Consider the following 18,083-nt stretch of genomic DNA (forward strand, 5'->3'; position numbering starts at 1 on the left):
TAGTCATAAGGGCTCCAGATTCTTAGGACTTTTGAAAGAGGTTGATATTTTTATTTACCTGAAGGTGCTGAAGTACAGTGCACTTTCATGTCTAAAGTAAAAACTTAAAATGCCTTGTGTGCTGGGCTAGATAATTAGTCAGTGGGGTAGTTTTAAGGCATGGTGTATATTCAGCAGTAATGCATAGCATAAGTTGTGTTTCAATATTATCACAAATACAGTGTTTCTTTACTCTGTTACAGCCTTTTACTTGAGAGTGTTGGAAAGGATCGCAGCCAGGGATCTCTGGGGAGAGTTATGACTAGTTCTTGTTCAGACTTCACTGTGTGGAAACAGAGACTATATACAAACTGTAGCCTACTATACTGGTTTTAAATTAGCTTTGTTGACTGGATGGACTTGAAAACACATTGAGTTGTAAGGCTTTTAATGCTATAAATTCTCTGCCTTTAATAAGTAAAACCACAGTATTGAGAGACTGGCAAAGAAATTGGTTAAACAGGCAGTGTCAGTGTTCTGTGGCTCCTGGGCTTGGAGATCAGTTGCAGAAGATGAATGTGGAGATGATAGGAAGCAGTGATCGCTAGTCAAGTGAGAGGAGTCTATTGTGTTCTTTCCGCCAAAGATTATCTCATACAAATGACTAGATGATTCTTTTAAGCAACCTCACAAGCTTTAGGAATAAGCAGTTAGTACGGATGTGTCAAAGTACAAACACACCTTGTGTGTCTAACAAATTTAATCATGTACCTTGGGAAATTTTTTTTTACTGTTGTGACTGGCCTCTTGTTTTTTATTAATGCCTCAGATTGTTTGAGAGTAGGTGGTAAATTGAGGTGGAAAAGAGTTTCTAAATTGTGATCTGGTTGCAGCAAGCAGACCTGTATAAATACTACAGGGCTTCTATTGTCTTTATAATGTGCTTGTGAAATCTGGGCGTACATGGTTATCTGTTGCAAGTCATGAAGACTGCTGATGTGAAGAACTTTAAGAGTTGTGGGACTTGATGACTTACACACCTGCATTGCAGAGGGTGAAGGCAGACTGGTTAAGCTATTTCAGTGATGAAGAGCTCTTAAATAGCTGAGATAATGAACTTTGGTCTGAATGATGGCAAATCAATTAAGTTTAAAAGATACTGGGTTCAAAATGTGCAGTTGTCGTTTTTGATCAGAAGAAAACCAGGCCTGTCCTAGTCTAAATAATGCCTCATGCGCTAACTCTAGCTCATTGGAAGCTTTCATCTGCTCCTACTGCTTGTATTGCAGTAATGCTATTTACTTTGTTAGGATACTGATCTGGTGCAGAGCTTATTCTGCAGGATTTAGTGATGTAATTCTTGGCAGAATTATCAATTGTCCAGAATTAATTGCTATGAAAATACTGAAATCAACGAAGCTAAATTTTCACTTCTGTTGAAATACATTGCATTGTTTTAATTTTTTTTTCCCTTGCAGTCTCAACTACTCTATCTTGTTTTTTTAACAAGAATAATAAAATCCATCTTCTGTAGGCAACCCATATCTCTTTTGAACTGAGTTAAATATTAAGTCGAAGTCTTTCTTTTCACAATAGGTGTTCGACTGGACTGGGATGAGAATTATCCAGTAGTTATAGGTGTACCCTGTATGAAATAAGGAAAGAACTAAATCAGGAAGATTGTTTCTAGAACAGAGAACAGGATTAAGATGACAGGTTAGAGATGGAAAAGGTGGTGAAATGGTTAACCTGTAGGTTCTGAGGGCTGGGTGAGTAACTAATAGCAGGTGGTGCAATTTAGAAGATCATGGGGTAAACCAATTTAAATGCCATATATACCCTTGCCTGGGGGCTTCTTTGAGACTATGGGGAAGGAGGTAGGATCATTGGCTTATTTTCCACTGGAATCATTTACTCTGTCTAAATTCCTGGAATTAATGGTTAGTGGCAGACTGGGACTGGCTAAAACTAGAATGGTAACAACTTAGCAAAAAGGAAATATAAAGACTTTAATTACTTTGTTTGTGTGATTTGACTTTGCTACTGATTCTATTAGCCTCTTGGACTCTGCAGTGTTAGAACATTTTGTTTGAGAAGATTAATTGGTTACGGTAGAATTCTTTTCAAGCTCTGCAGTTACAGCACCTTTGAAAAGAGCCAAGCAAGAATTGTGGTTAGACTGGGACAGGTAGACTGTGTGCTTGTTAAAAGCTGAAACATTTAATGTTCTTTGCAGGTCATGCAGTGTACCCCAGAAAAGTGTAGCCTTAATTAGGTGTGCAAAATGTTAGATTTTTATTCCAGTGAGGTAGATTTGCTTTGACTGCAGAGTGTCTATTTGGTTTGAGTGCAATGGTAACAAAAAAAAAATTTCTAAGAAATAGCAAGCAAAATTCCAACATGCCTTGTTCATGATACTGGTCAGCATTGTTAAAATGGAGATGATAATCAACAGTTAGTTGATGGGTTGGAGGGGGTGGATTAAAATGTCTAGTTAAGCAATTGAAAGGCCACTGAACATAGTGGGATGTTTAATCATCCCTTTTCCCTTGACCTTTCTAAAGTTTCACAGCAGCTGGTGGAGAGGATTTCTAAAATGCCCAGTAAAGGATCAAAAAGTGTTGCTTTCCAATGTTGATGGCTCATGGTATAGTAACAACATTGGTATAATTGTGATATATTTGAGGAGCTAAGTATGCTGTTTTGGGGTGAAAAGTGATCTTGATAATTTGAAATTTATTACAGTTTATCATCACTATTTGGTCAGAATTCATTTGCTTATTTCACACTCTAAAACAGTGTATGTGAACTTTCTCAGCTTTAGTCCTTATGTCCTTCCAAAAAAACCCCAAGTTCCCTGGAGCTGTGGGTTTTTATTAGTAAGCAAGTTTTACAATGGCTGTTCAAAACTAGATACCAGGGAAAAAAAAAAAAGATGTCAGACTTCAGGCTTAGGTTTGGAGTCTGGCAAGAGGTGTTATAAAATATAACTCAATTATTTGTGTGCATGTGGTGTAAAAAAAAAAAAAGCAACAGTGCGGCTATCTAACTGTCCAACAGTTTGAAAATTACCTTCAAATCCCTTTTCCCTTACACTAAGCACCCAGTAAAAGGAAAGCAGATGATGTTGCCAATGGTAGCAGAATGCGATTGTCAGGAAGGAGGGAGGTGGAATGTATTGTGTAATCCTAGTGCTGCCTTGTGTTCTGTTAGGATTAAATTGAAGTTAGTCAGCTGTAAGTATACTTCTGTAGCTCTATGGAAAGAAAAGGCGAAACAGCAGCTGCCTTCATCCCCCTGCAAGTACAAAACTAGTGCCAGCAACCTTGGGTCAGAACAACACACTGGACCGACCCATTCTCCTCTGTTTGAAAGTGGACTTCTGCAGCAACAGGAGTGAACTGGGTGATGTTCCTATGTGCGGACTTAAACTATGGCAGAAAACTTGGGTGGAGAATAGGCAGAGCAGCCAAGCAGGGAGGCGGGGACATGCAGGAAGTAAAGGATCGCTTCGCTGCCTCTTCTTCTTCCTCCTCCTTACAGCTAGAGCTGGGCAGGCAGAAAAGGACACGCTTACCTCTTGCTTATATTCATTCTTTCTGTTCAGTATTTGAGTGACAAAAGTAGATATTAAGCTCAAATCTCTGCAGCCTCATGTACTGGACTTGGAAAAGTACAAGAGGTGTCAAAGAGAAAACAATGCTTCCTTCGAACTTTGATGTCTGCTTTCCTTCCGCTGTGCGTTAAATCCACAACCTAGTGGATTCCCATCGGAAACCAGCACAGAACTCACTCTTTGGTGTGTGTGTCTCTCTTTTCCTGATGGATTTTACAAAAAGAGAGATCTGTCCCATATTTGTAATTGTTAATTCCCACTGTTGCTGCTCTCACAAAGATTGCGCTAAAGAGGTAAGTAAGAATTTCAGCTCTATAGAATAAGTGTGTGTAGCCACAGAAAAAGATTTTGGGGTGAATGACAATTCTTGACAAATATGCTGAACTACTTCTGCATAGCTTGGGTCTTCAGCTTTTTAACTCGACTGTACTTTTTTTCCCTGTAATTTTTTAAATGTAGATTAAAATCCTGAACAGCAAGGCTGAAACACTTACTGCTTCTGCTATTTTGCACCTGTGTTGTTATTCCAAATCTAACTATTTTCTTAAATTTAGGATTGCTGAGGGTATGTAACACTCCCTGTGTCTTCGTTTTGATTTGGTGTAAAAGTTATACAGCACTGATTGTACCTTCCCTTATGAAGTAAATTATAATTTCAGTATCTCTTGCATTAGGACAAGATGCTAAACCACTGACCCAGTAATCTGGTGATCTAACAAGTGCAAAATACTGCATGTTTCTAGGCAAAAATTGTGAAGAGTTGTTCAGGGTAGCTTATACACCGGTGTTTAAAGTATCTTCAACATCTAGTGTTTGTAAGAGTACTTAACTTGCTTTTAATGGATCAAAGAACCATATAAATGTGGATGTTGACTTTTGGAACACTTTCTTCACCCAATCAAAATCTGATAACATCACAAACTTCACATCTGAAATAACTGAAACATTAAATCTTTTCTTGTGCTTAACATGAAGACTGTAAGACAAGTATTTAGTTTTGCATCAGTTATGTTTTGTGCTACCTACATATATGCCCATATTTTAAAGGTGCTCTCAGAATGTAAGTGTTCAGTGGATTTTATTTTAAGTTGGCGCTTCTTTCAAAAGAAGCAGTTCTGCCCTTGTTAGCTATTGCACTGTCACTTTCCTTCTCTAAGCCTGAGAGCTAGTGCCACAGTGTAGGGAACCAGACTGGGGAACTTCATCTCACTGAAAACTGCTGCAGGCTTTTTGGGCTGGATTTGTTTCAAGTCTGGTAAACACTGCGATCTGGTTCATTATGCAGCTGTATAAATGCAAGTGCTGGCAAAAGGGAGGAAATGACACAGGTGTGGGAATGGGAGATGGAGAACAGGAGACTCTTACTTTCAGCAGCACTGCCAATTCATGTTATTTTAGATGGTAGCTTGATAACATGTTGATGATTTTCATGTGTGCCTGTTACACCTATCTACATTTTTTTTCTCTGCAAGATTTGTTTCTTCTATTACTTTAGCAGACTCGGAAAAAATGCTAGTGGGATTTGGGTGTTTAGTTCTCACTTTACTGCCACTGGGGAATAAGACTAGTAGATTGGAAGATTTGAATTGTCCTGTGATTCTTCTGAGGAGTTTGGGGACCAGGAGAGGCGTATAAGAATGTGACCATCTTGCAGTAAGTCTCATGAAAACCAGGAAATACTGAATGGCTTAGCATGTACTTGAGTGCCTCTGGGTTCAGAAACTAATGAACATATGCTTGGCTGCACAGCTCATGTGCTCTTAAGGACACATCAAGGTTATGTGAATTGCAGGGCCTGGCCTCCCTTTGGTTTCTCTGTGATGGTAGATGAAGGTGTATAGGCAGCTCTGGGTAGAAAAGGGTTCACTGATTTATTGATTTTTATCATTCATAGTATCCTCTGTCTTTTTATGTAAAATAGTTTTAACACTTCTCCTAGTGCTTGTAGGAGGAAAAAAACGATTTAAAAGCTGATGGTACTTAAGTGGCCTGAACTTCAACACAAGGGGTGCTTGGCCAGCACTGTAGACTAGGCTTAGGCAGCCCTTCTCATGGACTGAGAAATAAATAGGTAACTGCTTGAACACAGAGTCCTCTGTTGGTTTTTGGCCCTAGTGTGAGGTTCTCCCAGATTTGCTGAGGAGCAGTTAGGAACATAGAAGCTATGGCAGGAGCTTCCCTTTTTAACTGAACTCTTGATTTGGAATTCACAAAATGGGATATTGTAAAATGACCCTCACGGAAGGGTCTGAAGATTTTTGGACAGGTACTTTATTTCTTTCAGGATGGAGAAACAGCATAGCAGACTGAATCCCTGCTTTTAAAATCCTTTCTTAACTTTACCTTTTCAGGCTTCGTGCAAGAACAGAGCATGTGGTAAAATAGATAAAAAGAAAACTCATGTTCTGACTTTTATGTTAATATTTTGCTGTACCAGTTGTCTAACTCAGCTTTTAGTATTTCTGAAATGAGATTGTCACAGATGTGACATCTTCCTTCTGCTGCCACGGTATAAATGAACATACATGCAGGCTGCTGCTATGTCTGGAGCTTGAGCTATTTAGGAGATGTAGATGTGTTAAACTTTGGCAAATTTAGATACAAATATATACAATAAACAGTTGAATAATTATTGCATAGGTTATGTATGTATCTGTATATAGGAGAGCATTTAGTTATGTATAGAAACATCTATTTCTACGTATGTGAACTCCTGAGACTATTTTAAACTTGGTCATAATTAAAGGTTAGTGTTCTGACTGGTCTGCTGTATGAACAGAGACACATGCAAACAGGTACTGGATGCCAGTAGTAAACACTAAAACTAGTTTTATAAATCCCTATAGTGTGTAGGGCTCTGTGATGTCCTGCTAGGAAGCTGGAGGTTTATGATGTGACTTGGTTACAGTATTAAACTTAACTGTACAAACTTCAGTCTGGTATCTTATCAGCTGAGGCATTGATCTGCAAAAGTCTTAATGTTCAGTGAAGCTTTTAAAAGCATTAAGTTAATGCTCACTGACCGACTGTGTTTCGAGGCTTATTCTAGTCACAATATACTCTTCGGTTCTGTGGATTTCAATTGCTGGAATTTCATAAGAGCAAATTTTAGAGCAAAGAAGTAGATAACCAGAATGCTGTTGTAACAGGAAGTTTTTATCAAGTGAAAAACTGTGTCTTTCTACAGTGGTGGGTTTTTTTGTCCTTTTAAAAATTCCAGATACGACACCTTTGTAAAACATAGTGACAAAGAGCACTGTTGTCTACTGAAAGACTGGACTCTTGTTTTTCTCCCAAAGTTGATGCTAACTGTGCCCTCTCCTGGAAGAGTGTGGTAGAGAATATTTTAGGTAGTGAATGTATTAAGTCAATATACCGCCCTGTCTGGACAAGGGGAAAAAAAGTATCTAAATGTAGATGGGAATTATTATCTTACTAAGTCTCCACGATCAGTTAAATGAAGGTCTGTAGTTGCAACGTTCAGAGGCTCAGACCTTTCTGTTTCAAGACTTGCTTCCCACTGACAATAGATGAAGGGTGCAGGGTCATGTCATGATGTCCTCATTTGGTGGGAAGCACTATCCTATAGGATATTGGGAGAAGTATTTTCTGGTTAGGACACGAATCATGATGCTTGTACTAGTACTTCCTTTATGCTTGTACTAGTACTTCCTTTATTTCTATACTTTGGACTGTATGGTTTTCGCTTTTTGTTTAGTTGTGATTTACCAGTGACACAGGGTCAGATGTATCAAGTGTGATTTCAGGATTGTTCAGCTTGAAAACATGGGCTCTTCATATAACAGAATTTGAACAGGATGTCTTTGTCCTCTCTCATTCTGTTGTCTTAAATACAGAGCTTGAAGCTAAAGGCTGAATCAAGTAAAATTGAGTGCCAGATTTTACTGGTGGACAATTGCCCCTGAAATAGAGCTTCTGGCCGTGATTAAGTGATGAAGCTTGGCTCTCTGCCTGCAACGCTTTGCAGAATTCCCAGATGGTCCTATCTCATGGCCTGTTTGCTTTACTGATTTGAGTAGCTGATCATACTTAGATTTTGTTTTGCTCTCCCCAACGGCTTTAGCATGTATTGGAGAAAAGATTGCCATGTGTTCTTGAAGGGCTTTTGTAAGGCCTGTATTGCTATCCTCATTTCCTGAACTCACAAGAGCAGTAATGCAGGAGTGTGGTTTGAGTATAGTAGGTCTTCTGGGGAGAGCTAAGATACAGGAAAGTCTTTTTTTTTTTTTTTTTAACATTGGACATTTAATTATCCAGTCAGATCATTCTAGACTAAGGTTTTTCCTGTAAAATCAATCTACGCCAAAATTACTTCATATAATGGCATGTTGGAAACATTTTGGGAAGCAGCAGAATCCTTTGAAGACTGTTAAATTAATCATGGGGGTTCATGCATTAATGTTACACAGGAAACATTTCCTTTCATTCTCAGTCAAGTCTGTGTACTTGCTTCTAACCAGTATAACTTCCATGGAAATTAAACGGTTCTCCTATCATAACTGAGAATCTAATTGCCAAAACCTTCTGTTATGGAACTGTAACTGAGTAATGGGTGGGGGGGAAAACGTTTGCAAAAGTCACTAACGAACAGATGAACAGTAAGATTAGGGTCAGATTTCTCTATAATTTGCACTAGTGGCAAATTCAGGCCAGTTTCCTATTGAGTAAAAATAGTTGGTCTGTAAACACAATCAAAACTTAAATCAGGCAGGCCTTCTAATTTCTCTTGTTGTTACTTGTATGTTCCAGGGTGTCAAGCCAGCCAGCTTCGATAAAGTAGCAATCCCTGAGGTGAAGGAGATTATCGAGGGATGCATTCGTCAAAACAAAGGTGAAAGGTAAGTACTTTCTTTTCAGGTAGAGGTATTACTTGCTGTATGACTATTTTATTTGTGATTGATACCAGATCCACTTAGTTCCCGGGGTGTTCTGTGTTCTGATGAAAGCTGGGAAGCCAGTATTACTTCTGCAGCTTCTGCTCTTTGGTAGATTCCTATTCAATGATTGTTTTAGAGAATTAACAGTTTCATGAAAAGTGCAAATGCTCTGGTAACCATCCATGTCCGTTTATTCAGAAATTCTACTGCTTTAATTAAAACTTCGACCTAGTCAGCAAAATAGTGGAGGACAATCCTTCTGGGTTCCCAGGTATTTGGATTGTTTGGTTGGGTTGTTATTCTGTAATCCTTCATTTTTCCTGTTCCTTTGATGTTGTTGACATTTTATGGATGATTATTTTGAAGGCTTTTTTTAATTTTTAAGTTCTTGCTGCTCATTTTCATCCACGTTTTCTGCAAGATGACTTCTACTTGAAGTGATTAACTTATACAGGAAATCTGTAACTGCTCTGATGGCTTGCTTGTGGGGTTTGTTTTGTTTTCTGCTTTTACATAGTTATTGCTTACCGAATGTATGATTTAAGAATGTTCCAGCCTTTGGGCCATCCTCATAGTCTCCTGCTATTCAGTTCAAGAACTAGTTTTGTCAGGTCATAGGATGTTTATTCATCCTCTTCTTGTAACTCTTGAAGTTTACATCTGATGGCATTGCAGTGTATTTTTTTATTTTCCGTTCTTTTCTTAGTTTTAAGCAAGTTCATGTTGTTTTTCCCATTTTAAGTTAATTTTGTGGCTGTGCATCACTTATTTCTTGCCATTTAGTTTAAGCAGTTAACTTTTAGATTACTACTGTTAACGCTGTGCATGTATGAACATAGATCTTTTTTGTACCTTCAAGACAAAGCTTCTAATTGTGTCAAACAGAATGCAAGTTGAAGTGGTTCAAAATACTATAATATATGAAAGGAATCATGTGGTGCTTATCTAGTGTGGAATTTACTAGATGAGGCTTTTGATAAGATCTTGAAATAGACTGAAATACATATTTGGATTACTGCAGTAATTTGGGGACTAAGGGTTGTGTGTTGGATCTTAACGTTCAATAAAACCAAACGGTTTCTTCAAGGTTTCTTATTATTTTAGTTAATATAAATCCTGTTCAGTTGACTTAAATCTGTTGGTACTTCCGCTGACCAATGTGTGATTTTTTTTTTTTTTGTACATCTGTAGCATTGTTGCATTTTGTTTCTCCATCGTGCTTTTAAATAGAAATTTGAATAACGGGCTGTCAAAAAATTCATGGGAGAAGCGTGAAATGTAAAGAGTAAATTTGGGGGATCATCAGGCAAGGATATTCCTTAATATTTTATGAAAACCTGATAACTATGTGTGCTTTCTACATTCTTTCCCAATATGCTAGATATGCTATTAAGGACCTTTTGAATCATGCTTTCTTCCAAGAAGAGACTGGAGTACGGGTAGAACTAGCAGAGGAAGACGATGGAGAAAAAATTGCTATTAAACTCTGGCTGCGAATTGAAGATATCAAAAAACTCAAGGGCAAATATAAAGATAATGAGGCAATAGAGTTTTCCTTTGACTTGGAGAGAGATGTCCCAGAGGATGTAGCACAGGAAATGGTAAGTGTTGGTGGTCTTACAAAGCATCAGAAGTACTGGCATCCTCTGACAGTGAAATGTAGTGTCAGCCTCTGCATTTGCTGTTGTTACTGTCTAGAAGTAAAACAGCTTCAGGAGTTTGTGAATTAGAAGTTAGTGCCAGAGAGTGGTAGCTTATATTGTAGCACTACAACAGTGGCTGTCTATGACAGTCTGAATTCTGTGAATATATCCTCCTTCAGGTGGAATCTGGCTACGTCTGTGAAGGTGATCACAAGACAATGGCGAAAGCTATCAAGGACAGGGTATCTTTGATTAAGCGAAAGCGAGAACAGCGTCAGTTGGTGCGAGAAGAACAGGAGAAGAAGCTTCAGGAAGAAGGTAGTCAAAAGCAGCAGCTGGAGCAACAGCAACCATCAAGTGCTTCCCATGCAGGGTCAAAGCATCCCCTGTCTGTCACTGGTACTACTCCTGTCCCCACTACTTCAGCATCGGTTTCTACACAAGTGGAGCCCGAAGAACCAGAAGCTGATCAACACCAACAACTGCAGTTCCAGCAACCCAGTATATCTGTTCTTTGTAAGTGTGTCAATTGGTTTATTTAGGAACTCCTGCACTTACACAGTTTCCCCCCTCTTAGAGTCTTAAACTTTTGGTGAGTATAGCAGGAAATACCTTAAGATGTTGCTGTCTGCCACTGCTGTCTGCTGACGAACATTAGCCCACTAGAAAGCACAGCAAGATAAGATGAATTCCTGTGCCTTCGCTGAGCCAAGTCGTGGCACAATTCACAGTCCAGTGTCTTAGCACAAAATAATTTTCCTCTGTTTCAAGTTAATACACTAAATGAACTGGGGCACCTGAAGCATGAACACATGTACTAGTTTTTGCTGCCCTCCTATAAGGACAGTATATTCTGGCTTTGCAGAAGGCTGTACACTCTTGCACAAGTGCAGTTAGAGCTATTAGAAAAACTTATTTGAATCCTTGTTAACTTGTGTTTAAGGTGGAAATGAGATTAAAATACAAGCAGTTCAGCTCATAATTTGCTTTCTGAAAAAAGGTTTCATTTTCTGTTTTACGTACTATACATGAAAAGATGAATTAACACTCCTAACTTTTCCTCTTCTGCCATCCCAACATTTGAATCAGTATTTGAATAATGATGGTAGATGAGAACTTCTGTATTACAATGGTGAAGTTAGAAAGCAAATCACTATCTGCTCTTTAGGCAGTAGGATTTTAAGTTCTCTGTTATGCCTACGTCAGGTGCATCTGCCAGCCAGCACAACAGACCTGTTTTATAGGTCTGTGTAAAATTAAATTAATAATTACAAAACCTTGAAAGAGCATTCATAACAATGTGGAACTTAAGTTTCCTAGTTTAGCCTGTTATAGGAAGCATAGTTCACTATTAAGTTTATCCCCAAAGAAATCCTGAAATTACTGATTTTTTCAGAGGTTAGAGGAAGGCATATTGGTAAGGAATTACTGTACTGAGGAAGAAAAAAAAAATTGTTTTAACTACCTTAAATATTACAGCAGGTAAAACGCTGATAAGGTCCATGTGACGTGGCACAAACATCAATTTAATATTTGATTTGATTATAATATCTTTAAAGTCGTGAATCCAGACTGCAGTTCTTAAAATGCAGATTTTTATCTTTAACTTCTGCAGCTGATGGGACAGTTGACAGTGGCCTGGGGTCATCTGTTTATACTGAATCATGTGTGAGCAGTCAACAGACTGTGTCGTATGGTTCCCAGCATGACCAGTCAATCTCAACAGCTGCAGTCCAGGGATACGCAACTTCATCTGGCCAAGTACAGTCGCAACAGCATGGAGGATATCAGCCACCTGGAGTGGTAAGAATTTACAGGATTGCAAACACATGGAATTATTTGATTTTGTATTTCTCTTGAAAGGTGAGAGGAGAGTCTGCCAGGCAATCTTTCGTGTATGTTTTGTTTTGCATGTGATGCAAATTCTGCATGGGAGTAGTTAAGGGGCTGTTTTTGCAAGGTGACTGAGTCTGGGGGTTGAGGAAATGCAAGGGCATATTCGTCTTTCAAACTTTTATTTAATCTTGAGTGCACTTAAGCAGAATGATGGGTTAGGTTTTTTAATGGATGGAAATAACATCCGCTGAACAAGACTAGCTCATGAAAGTAAGCATTTAATCTCACTTGGGAAGGTGGGGTGTGTATGTGTATATGAAGTTAGCAGAGAGGAAGCTGTTGGTTTGATTTGAAGAAGGGATTAGAATAATCTGAACTACTGTATAAGTATGAAATTCTGTATGTGTTCTGTGAGGCTTTGATTACAGATTCTGCAGGTAAGATTTTTTTTAACTGTTATAGAATGCTGCATGTGAGAATTCCAGATTGAAAAGACCCCACACCCTTGTTCCCAGTTTTATTTCTAGCTTGCGTTGATTTGCTCATCAGTTGCCATGCGTATTCCTTTTCCCTGGAAAGTCTGCACTGGGCACAAATACTTTTCCTACTATGTTCGTTTGTGTTGCCCTTTTATTTTGGTATGTTTTTTTCCTTGGTATGTTTTTAGAGTATGAGAGTATGCAGAGATCTATTCTAACTCTGGAGTAGAAATTCTGCTACTGTTATATTGTCTTCAGTGATTCCCTTGTTGCTTGTTTTTTAAACAAATAAAAATCTAAGCCTGAGGCAGAGACATTATGGTATAATGTAGTAATACCATAAGGGAGATGATGTGACACATAAGACTGAGAGTCTTCACCTTTTTTTACTGCCCGTGGTTGTAGGCTTTATTACAGAATCGTTAGCGTTACTACCTTTTTGGAAAACACGCTGGTTTCACTCACAAGCAAAGCATCTTCATCTTTTTCAAAAGCATATAACCTGAAGCATGTGGTGCTGCTAGTCTTTGATCAAATGAGTTTTTAATCCCTCTAAATAAGATGTTTTTCTGGGTAAGCCATATTTTGGTGTGTGGGCATATCTTGGACCAGAAGCCATTTCACTGTCTTGGGATGGCTAGCTTCCAGGTTGAAAGACTATAATCTTTTGAGAGGGGATGGGAGAACAAGCATATGACAGAGGTATAGTCAAGCTGCTTAGTTCACTGCTAACACGTGCTCATGCTCTATGATGATGACAGTGGTACCAGAAGGTTGACAAATTGGAGAAGAACACTACAGGAACTACTAACAGTTTGTTGAGAAGACAGGATGACAAGTCAAAATGACATTGACAATTGGAGAAATGGCCTTAAAAAGAAATAGAAATGCAGTTCAATCAGGACAAGAACAAGGTTCATGCTTGAACAGGAATGATCAGCTACACAAGTACAGGATGAGCAACAACTGACTAGGCAGCAATTCTGCCAAAAAAAAAAAGTCAGGGATTACATTGGACCACAAGCTGGATATGGTCAAAAACATCATGCTGTTGTGAGAAAGGCAAACATCATGTTACGTGAAGTAGTTGTTCTGTTCTTGGCCATTGCTAAGTCTGTCATGGACACCCTGCTTGAGTGAATTGAGGGTGAATTGGGAGAGAACTCAGAGGACAGTAACAAAAAAACCTACCAGAAATACAGAAAACATGGTTTATGTGGGAAGACTGAAAGAGTTAAGCTAGGCCTATGAAAGATGAGCTTGAGGAGAGAGAAAGCTGTAAAGGCTGCTGTAAAATAGGAGGAGGCTCATCAGATCACAATGTTGTTGTCAGATAGAATAAGAAATAATAAGCCTAAAGTGCATCATGGAATTATTGTTTGGGAAGGGTGTTTTTTCTAACCATCAAGGACAGTCAAGTACTACAGTCTCCATAACTGGAGATGTTTCTGAACAGGTTAGATAAATTAGACAGGAATGACATATATAATTAGTCCTGCCTTGGAACAGGTGAAGAGTATGGGTAAAGTATTTATTTAAGCATTTGAGTTCCCTTGTGCCCCTCCCAAATTTTTGAGCAGTCTAGCAAGATTTCTTACATCAGAAATCTTTAAAATCAGATCTCCACTGGATACCTTGAGGGTTTTTTCCCTTGAGGTCTGTATTTAATTTCAGTTGTGTTAAGAAATTGTGGATTACATCCATAAGAGGCATATGCCATTAGAGAAGGAAAACTTGCAGTTGAAGACTGCCTCTTTCTGTTCACTTAAAATGCAATAAAACACACCATACCAAAAAAGCAATAACAAAAAAAACACCCAGCCCAAACCCCCTAATTCTGATTCTTCCAATTTGGTTGAATTTTGACCTATGATCTTCTGGATTGTGGCAAGATTACAAAATCCTGATGCTTTTATTGGCCCGGTGTCTGGAAAATGCTTGTCTAAGAATAATTTTACTGAATTTTCCACACATTAAAACAACTTTTTTTTCCACAACTCATGTTGTAGAATGTGTAATGTTTAAATTTTTAGGGTAATGTTTTAGTGAATAAAGAGGCAGCTGCATACAGTTAGTCCACTTAATTCAGGCAGAGAGACTTGTGAGGTGTTATGGATAAACACACATCCACTCACTAAGAATGAATGTTTGAAAGCTCATCAGTATCTGTTTAGGTTTTTCTCTTTGTCAGACTACCAGATGCTGTGAGTACACACAGTATGGGCTGCATCAGTGGCCGCAGAGAAAATATTCTCTCCTGTCTGTTCTGCCTTCTACGTGCTTCTTGTAAGGGTACTAGGGAAATTCCCACACTGCTCAGTAACCTAAGGCAAACTTGGGTCCTCAGAGGTGCACATAACCTGTTCCCAGTGTGTGTTGGCATTCATTCAGCATTTCTCATATCTTCTTGCACACATAGTAGTCAGTATTGGGCCTATCATTGTGTGTCTGCATTTCTTTTCTACCTCATTATGGTTTTTGCTGGTCTTGTTATTCATTTTTTTTGAAGTTTTCAATTCTTAACTTTTGTTTTCCTCCTTTAGCCTCAACGTGGTCGTAGCATGTCAATTTGTGTCCCCCACCTTCCTGCTCTTCCCTCTATGTCCTGCATCCCTCTCAGTGCTCCTTGCACCCCACCACCAGCGCTGTCTGCACCTCTTTCTCCTTTCTACCTTCGGACTGTCCCTGAAGAAACCTTTGCAGAAAAGCTTTCTAAAGCCCTGGAAAGTGTCCTGCCCATGCACTATGCCTCTCCACGCAAGCATCGACGCTCCAGCCTGCCCTCCCTCTCTGTCAGTCCTGTATGTGTTACCATTTGCCTCCTGGCACAGTAAGATAAGTTATCATTAAATACATCCTGGGCTTTGGGCATTTTTAAAATAAGAAAATGAAGAGTTGATTCCTTATTCCTTATACTGTGCTGCTGGAATGTTGACCTTTTCTGGGAAGCAGTACACTTAAAATATTATCAAACAATGTCTGACCATTTGTTTTTTGTATTTTAGGATAGTATAAATGTGAATTACCCAGTTGTAACACAGAAGGTAAAGGGAAGACTAATTCTTATCCCCTTAAGTCACAAGACCACCTTTTAATTTTCCAACTTCTAAGCAAGCATTGAATGTTAATTAAGCCCTACACAAAAAAACCCCATCTTTTAAAGCTTGGTTGCTGTGGCTGGCTATTCTAAAAGCTTTGGCTAGCTGTGCTAGTGATACTAGAAATCCAAAGTATGAATACTTTTGAGGATTTTTCTGTAAGTTTTAATCGGGAATGCCACTTCAGCTGCTTCTTGATGGGAAGAAGCCATAGTTTCATGTTTCTTGAAGTCAGATGCATGATAGCTTGCAAGACAGGAGGTAGTATCTTTTCAGTTTTGGGCTTCGATTTACACAAAATAAACTTTGAGAAACATTTCTCTGTGAATGAAGTAAGTGGAACCAGTTTTCAGAATGTAGGAAGAGTTCTTCATCCTATAGGACCTTCTTGTTAGTATTGGTCAATATGGAAATTTGCTGCTGCTTTTCTGGAAAAAAAGGGGCTGGGGGGAAGGAGAACAATGTGGAAACAGCAACTTGAAAAAGTCATAAATGCCATCTGTCTTAACAGTATATTTTATACTGACTCTTGCAATTTTTTTTCCTTTAGGGTAGATAATACATTGTCTCTCAGCATACTGTAGGCAGAGATGGAAAAAACACAGAATTACTAAATTGTTTGATATTCTTACACAGAACTCTCTTTGGTGAAATTTTCTCTACAAATCTTAAATAAGATGAGCCTCATCTGAAGTAATACATCAGATGGAGTGGAATTGCCTGAGAACTCTGCTGTTACTAAACCTGTGAATGTTTTATTGTCCAGGCAAGAGTTAGGCCTATTTCAGTGAGCGCTAATTTTCTATGTGATAAGGCAAGATCAAAAGTGATTAAAGGGATCAAAAGAGATGATCAACTTTGGCAGAATCCAGAGGCTCTGCAATTTTATCATACATTTTTTTCAGCTGTAGGCTGGAATGGTTCTGTTTTGTCTCGTAAAAGTTTCTCTTTAGCTCTCTGGATAGTGTACAGGACACTAGCACTGTGGTTTTTGTGTTGGAGAATACTAAGATTTAATGTCATTTTATCTTCCAAGTGCAAACTAGAGGCTCTGCATTGTTGCTGCTATTAAGTTCTGAATATTCATATTCCCATATGGCAATAAGTTCAGGGGTTTGGTTGGATTTCAAGCACTGACCACAATGGATAGCCCCTGACAGTAAATCTCATTCCTTTGTCAGGAGAAAAACTGGTTTCTTTTTGTGAATTATTGGAATTGGACTGGAAAAGCAGCTCTAACACAAGCAAATGTTTCCATTTGTAGCTATGCCTGCCATGGATGTATTTAATGGATATTTATGACTCACCTAAATTTCCTGAGTATTGTATGTTTTTGACCATGAATTTGAGTAGTCATTCTATAAAGTTACTTCACAGAACTGCCTAGTGAACTGTGCATGTTGATGTGCTTTCACTTTTAATGTATGAATTACTTGTCTTGTTCATGTCAATACAGCCTCAGCATCCACGTGGGGGAACACCAACGTTCCCAGATTCACAGATATTTTTCCCAACCGTTCATGAACGGCCGGTGTCTTTCTCACCACCACCTGTCTGCCCGCCGAAGGTGGCAGTTGCTCAGCGGCGCAAGAGCACTTCATTTTTGGAAGCCCAAACTTGCCACTTCCAGCCATTGCTGAAGACTGGCCAGAGTTTAGTTCCACCTGGTGGTAGTCCCACCAATTGGACACCAGAGGCATTCGTTATGCTGGGCACAGCAGCTCAGAGAGTCGCTGGAGAGCCTCTGCATGTGCAAGTTAATCCTGTGTTTGAGCCAGCTCCTGTCCACAGTGACTATAGATCTGGACCAACACCTCCAGAGGATGCTCACTACAGAATGCATCCCGAAGCTGTATATTTGGTGGGCATGCACTATCCATCACAGGTATCGGAGCAGTATGATCAAGTAGCTTATAACTCTCACGCGACTGAACAACATTTGAAGCAGGTCTCTGAGTCAAACCATGGGCAAGGTGGTCCTCCACAAAGCTCTGTGTTCGACTTTCAATCGGGGCAAACATACCTGGCAAGACATGTTCAGAACCTGAGGCTGGATTCTGGGATGGGTCCCCTTTCTCCATTATCCAGTGTTTCAGCTCCTCTGAGTGCAGATCCTGCTCAGATGATGTTCCACCAGGTATTTGTTCCGCACTCTGCCCCGGCTGTGCTCTCCCACAGTGGTGATGGCAGAGCGAGCTGTGTCTTTGAGTTCCATGTGCACACACCGACTTCTGCTCCAGCAGAAGGGGCAGTTTTACCCCAGCGGGTCTACAGAAGTCGCCGGGGCTCTATGGAGACCAGTCAAGAGGAATCCACTCAAGGCATAGGGTCGCACAGTCGGCTTCAGCCTGTGACAGAGGAACAGTGTAACTATCTCAGTCCTGAGTTAGCAGGTCCCAGAGGGGGCTCTGCCAGGCGGAGCTGGCCGGAAGGAAGCCCAGAATACTCCAGTGATTCCTCACAGCTGACTTCCTCTGACACTGGCGATTTCCAGTCTCCTCCCCCTACAGGGGGATCATCTTCTGCTTTTGGTT

At 39.4% G+C, this 18,083-nt stretch overlaps 1 protein-coding gene across 11 annotated transcripts in view; it reads left to right on the forward strand.

Moving 5' to 3' along the window:
• Positions 1-18,083, forward strand: part of WNK1 (WNK lysine deficient protein kinase 1) — a 111,987-nt gene that overhangs the window by 56,627 nt on the left and 37,277 nt on the right. For all 11 annotated transcript variants that reach the window (XR_011048287.1, XR_011048288.1, XM_068402374.1 and 8 more), the window contains exons 5-8: positions 8,366-8,454; positions 9,875-10,094; positions 10,316-10,652; positions 11,752-11,939. Coding sequence is in view for 9 of the 11 variants with exons in the window: in XM_068402374.1 (XP_068258475.1) it covers positions 8,366-8,454; positions 9,875-10,094; positions 10,316-10,652; positions 11,752-11,939 (834 nt within the window). In the remaining 2 variants the exon portion in view is untranslated. The remainder of the gene's footprint in view (positions 1-8,365; positions 8,455-9,874; positions 10,095-10,315; positions 10,653-11,751; positions 11,940-18,083) is intronic.

Source organism: Nyctibius grandis, chromosome 5 (genome assembly GCF_013368605.1).
Source record: "Nyctibius grandis isolate bNycGra1 chromosome 5, bNycGra1.pri, whole genome shotgun sequence".
In the NCBI taxonomy this organism is placed as follows: Eukaryota; Metazoa; Chordata; class Aves; order Nyctibiiformes; family Nyctibiidae; genus Nyctibius; species Nyctibius grandis.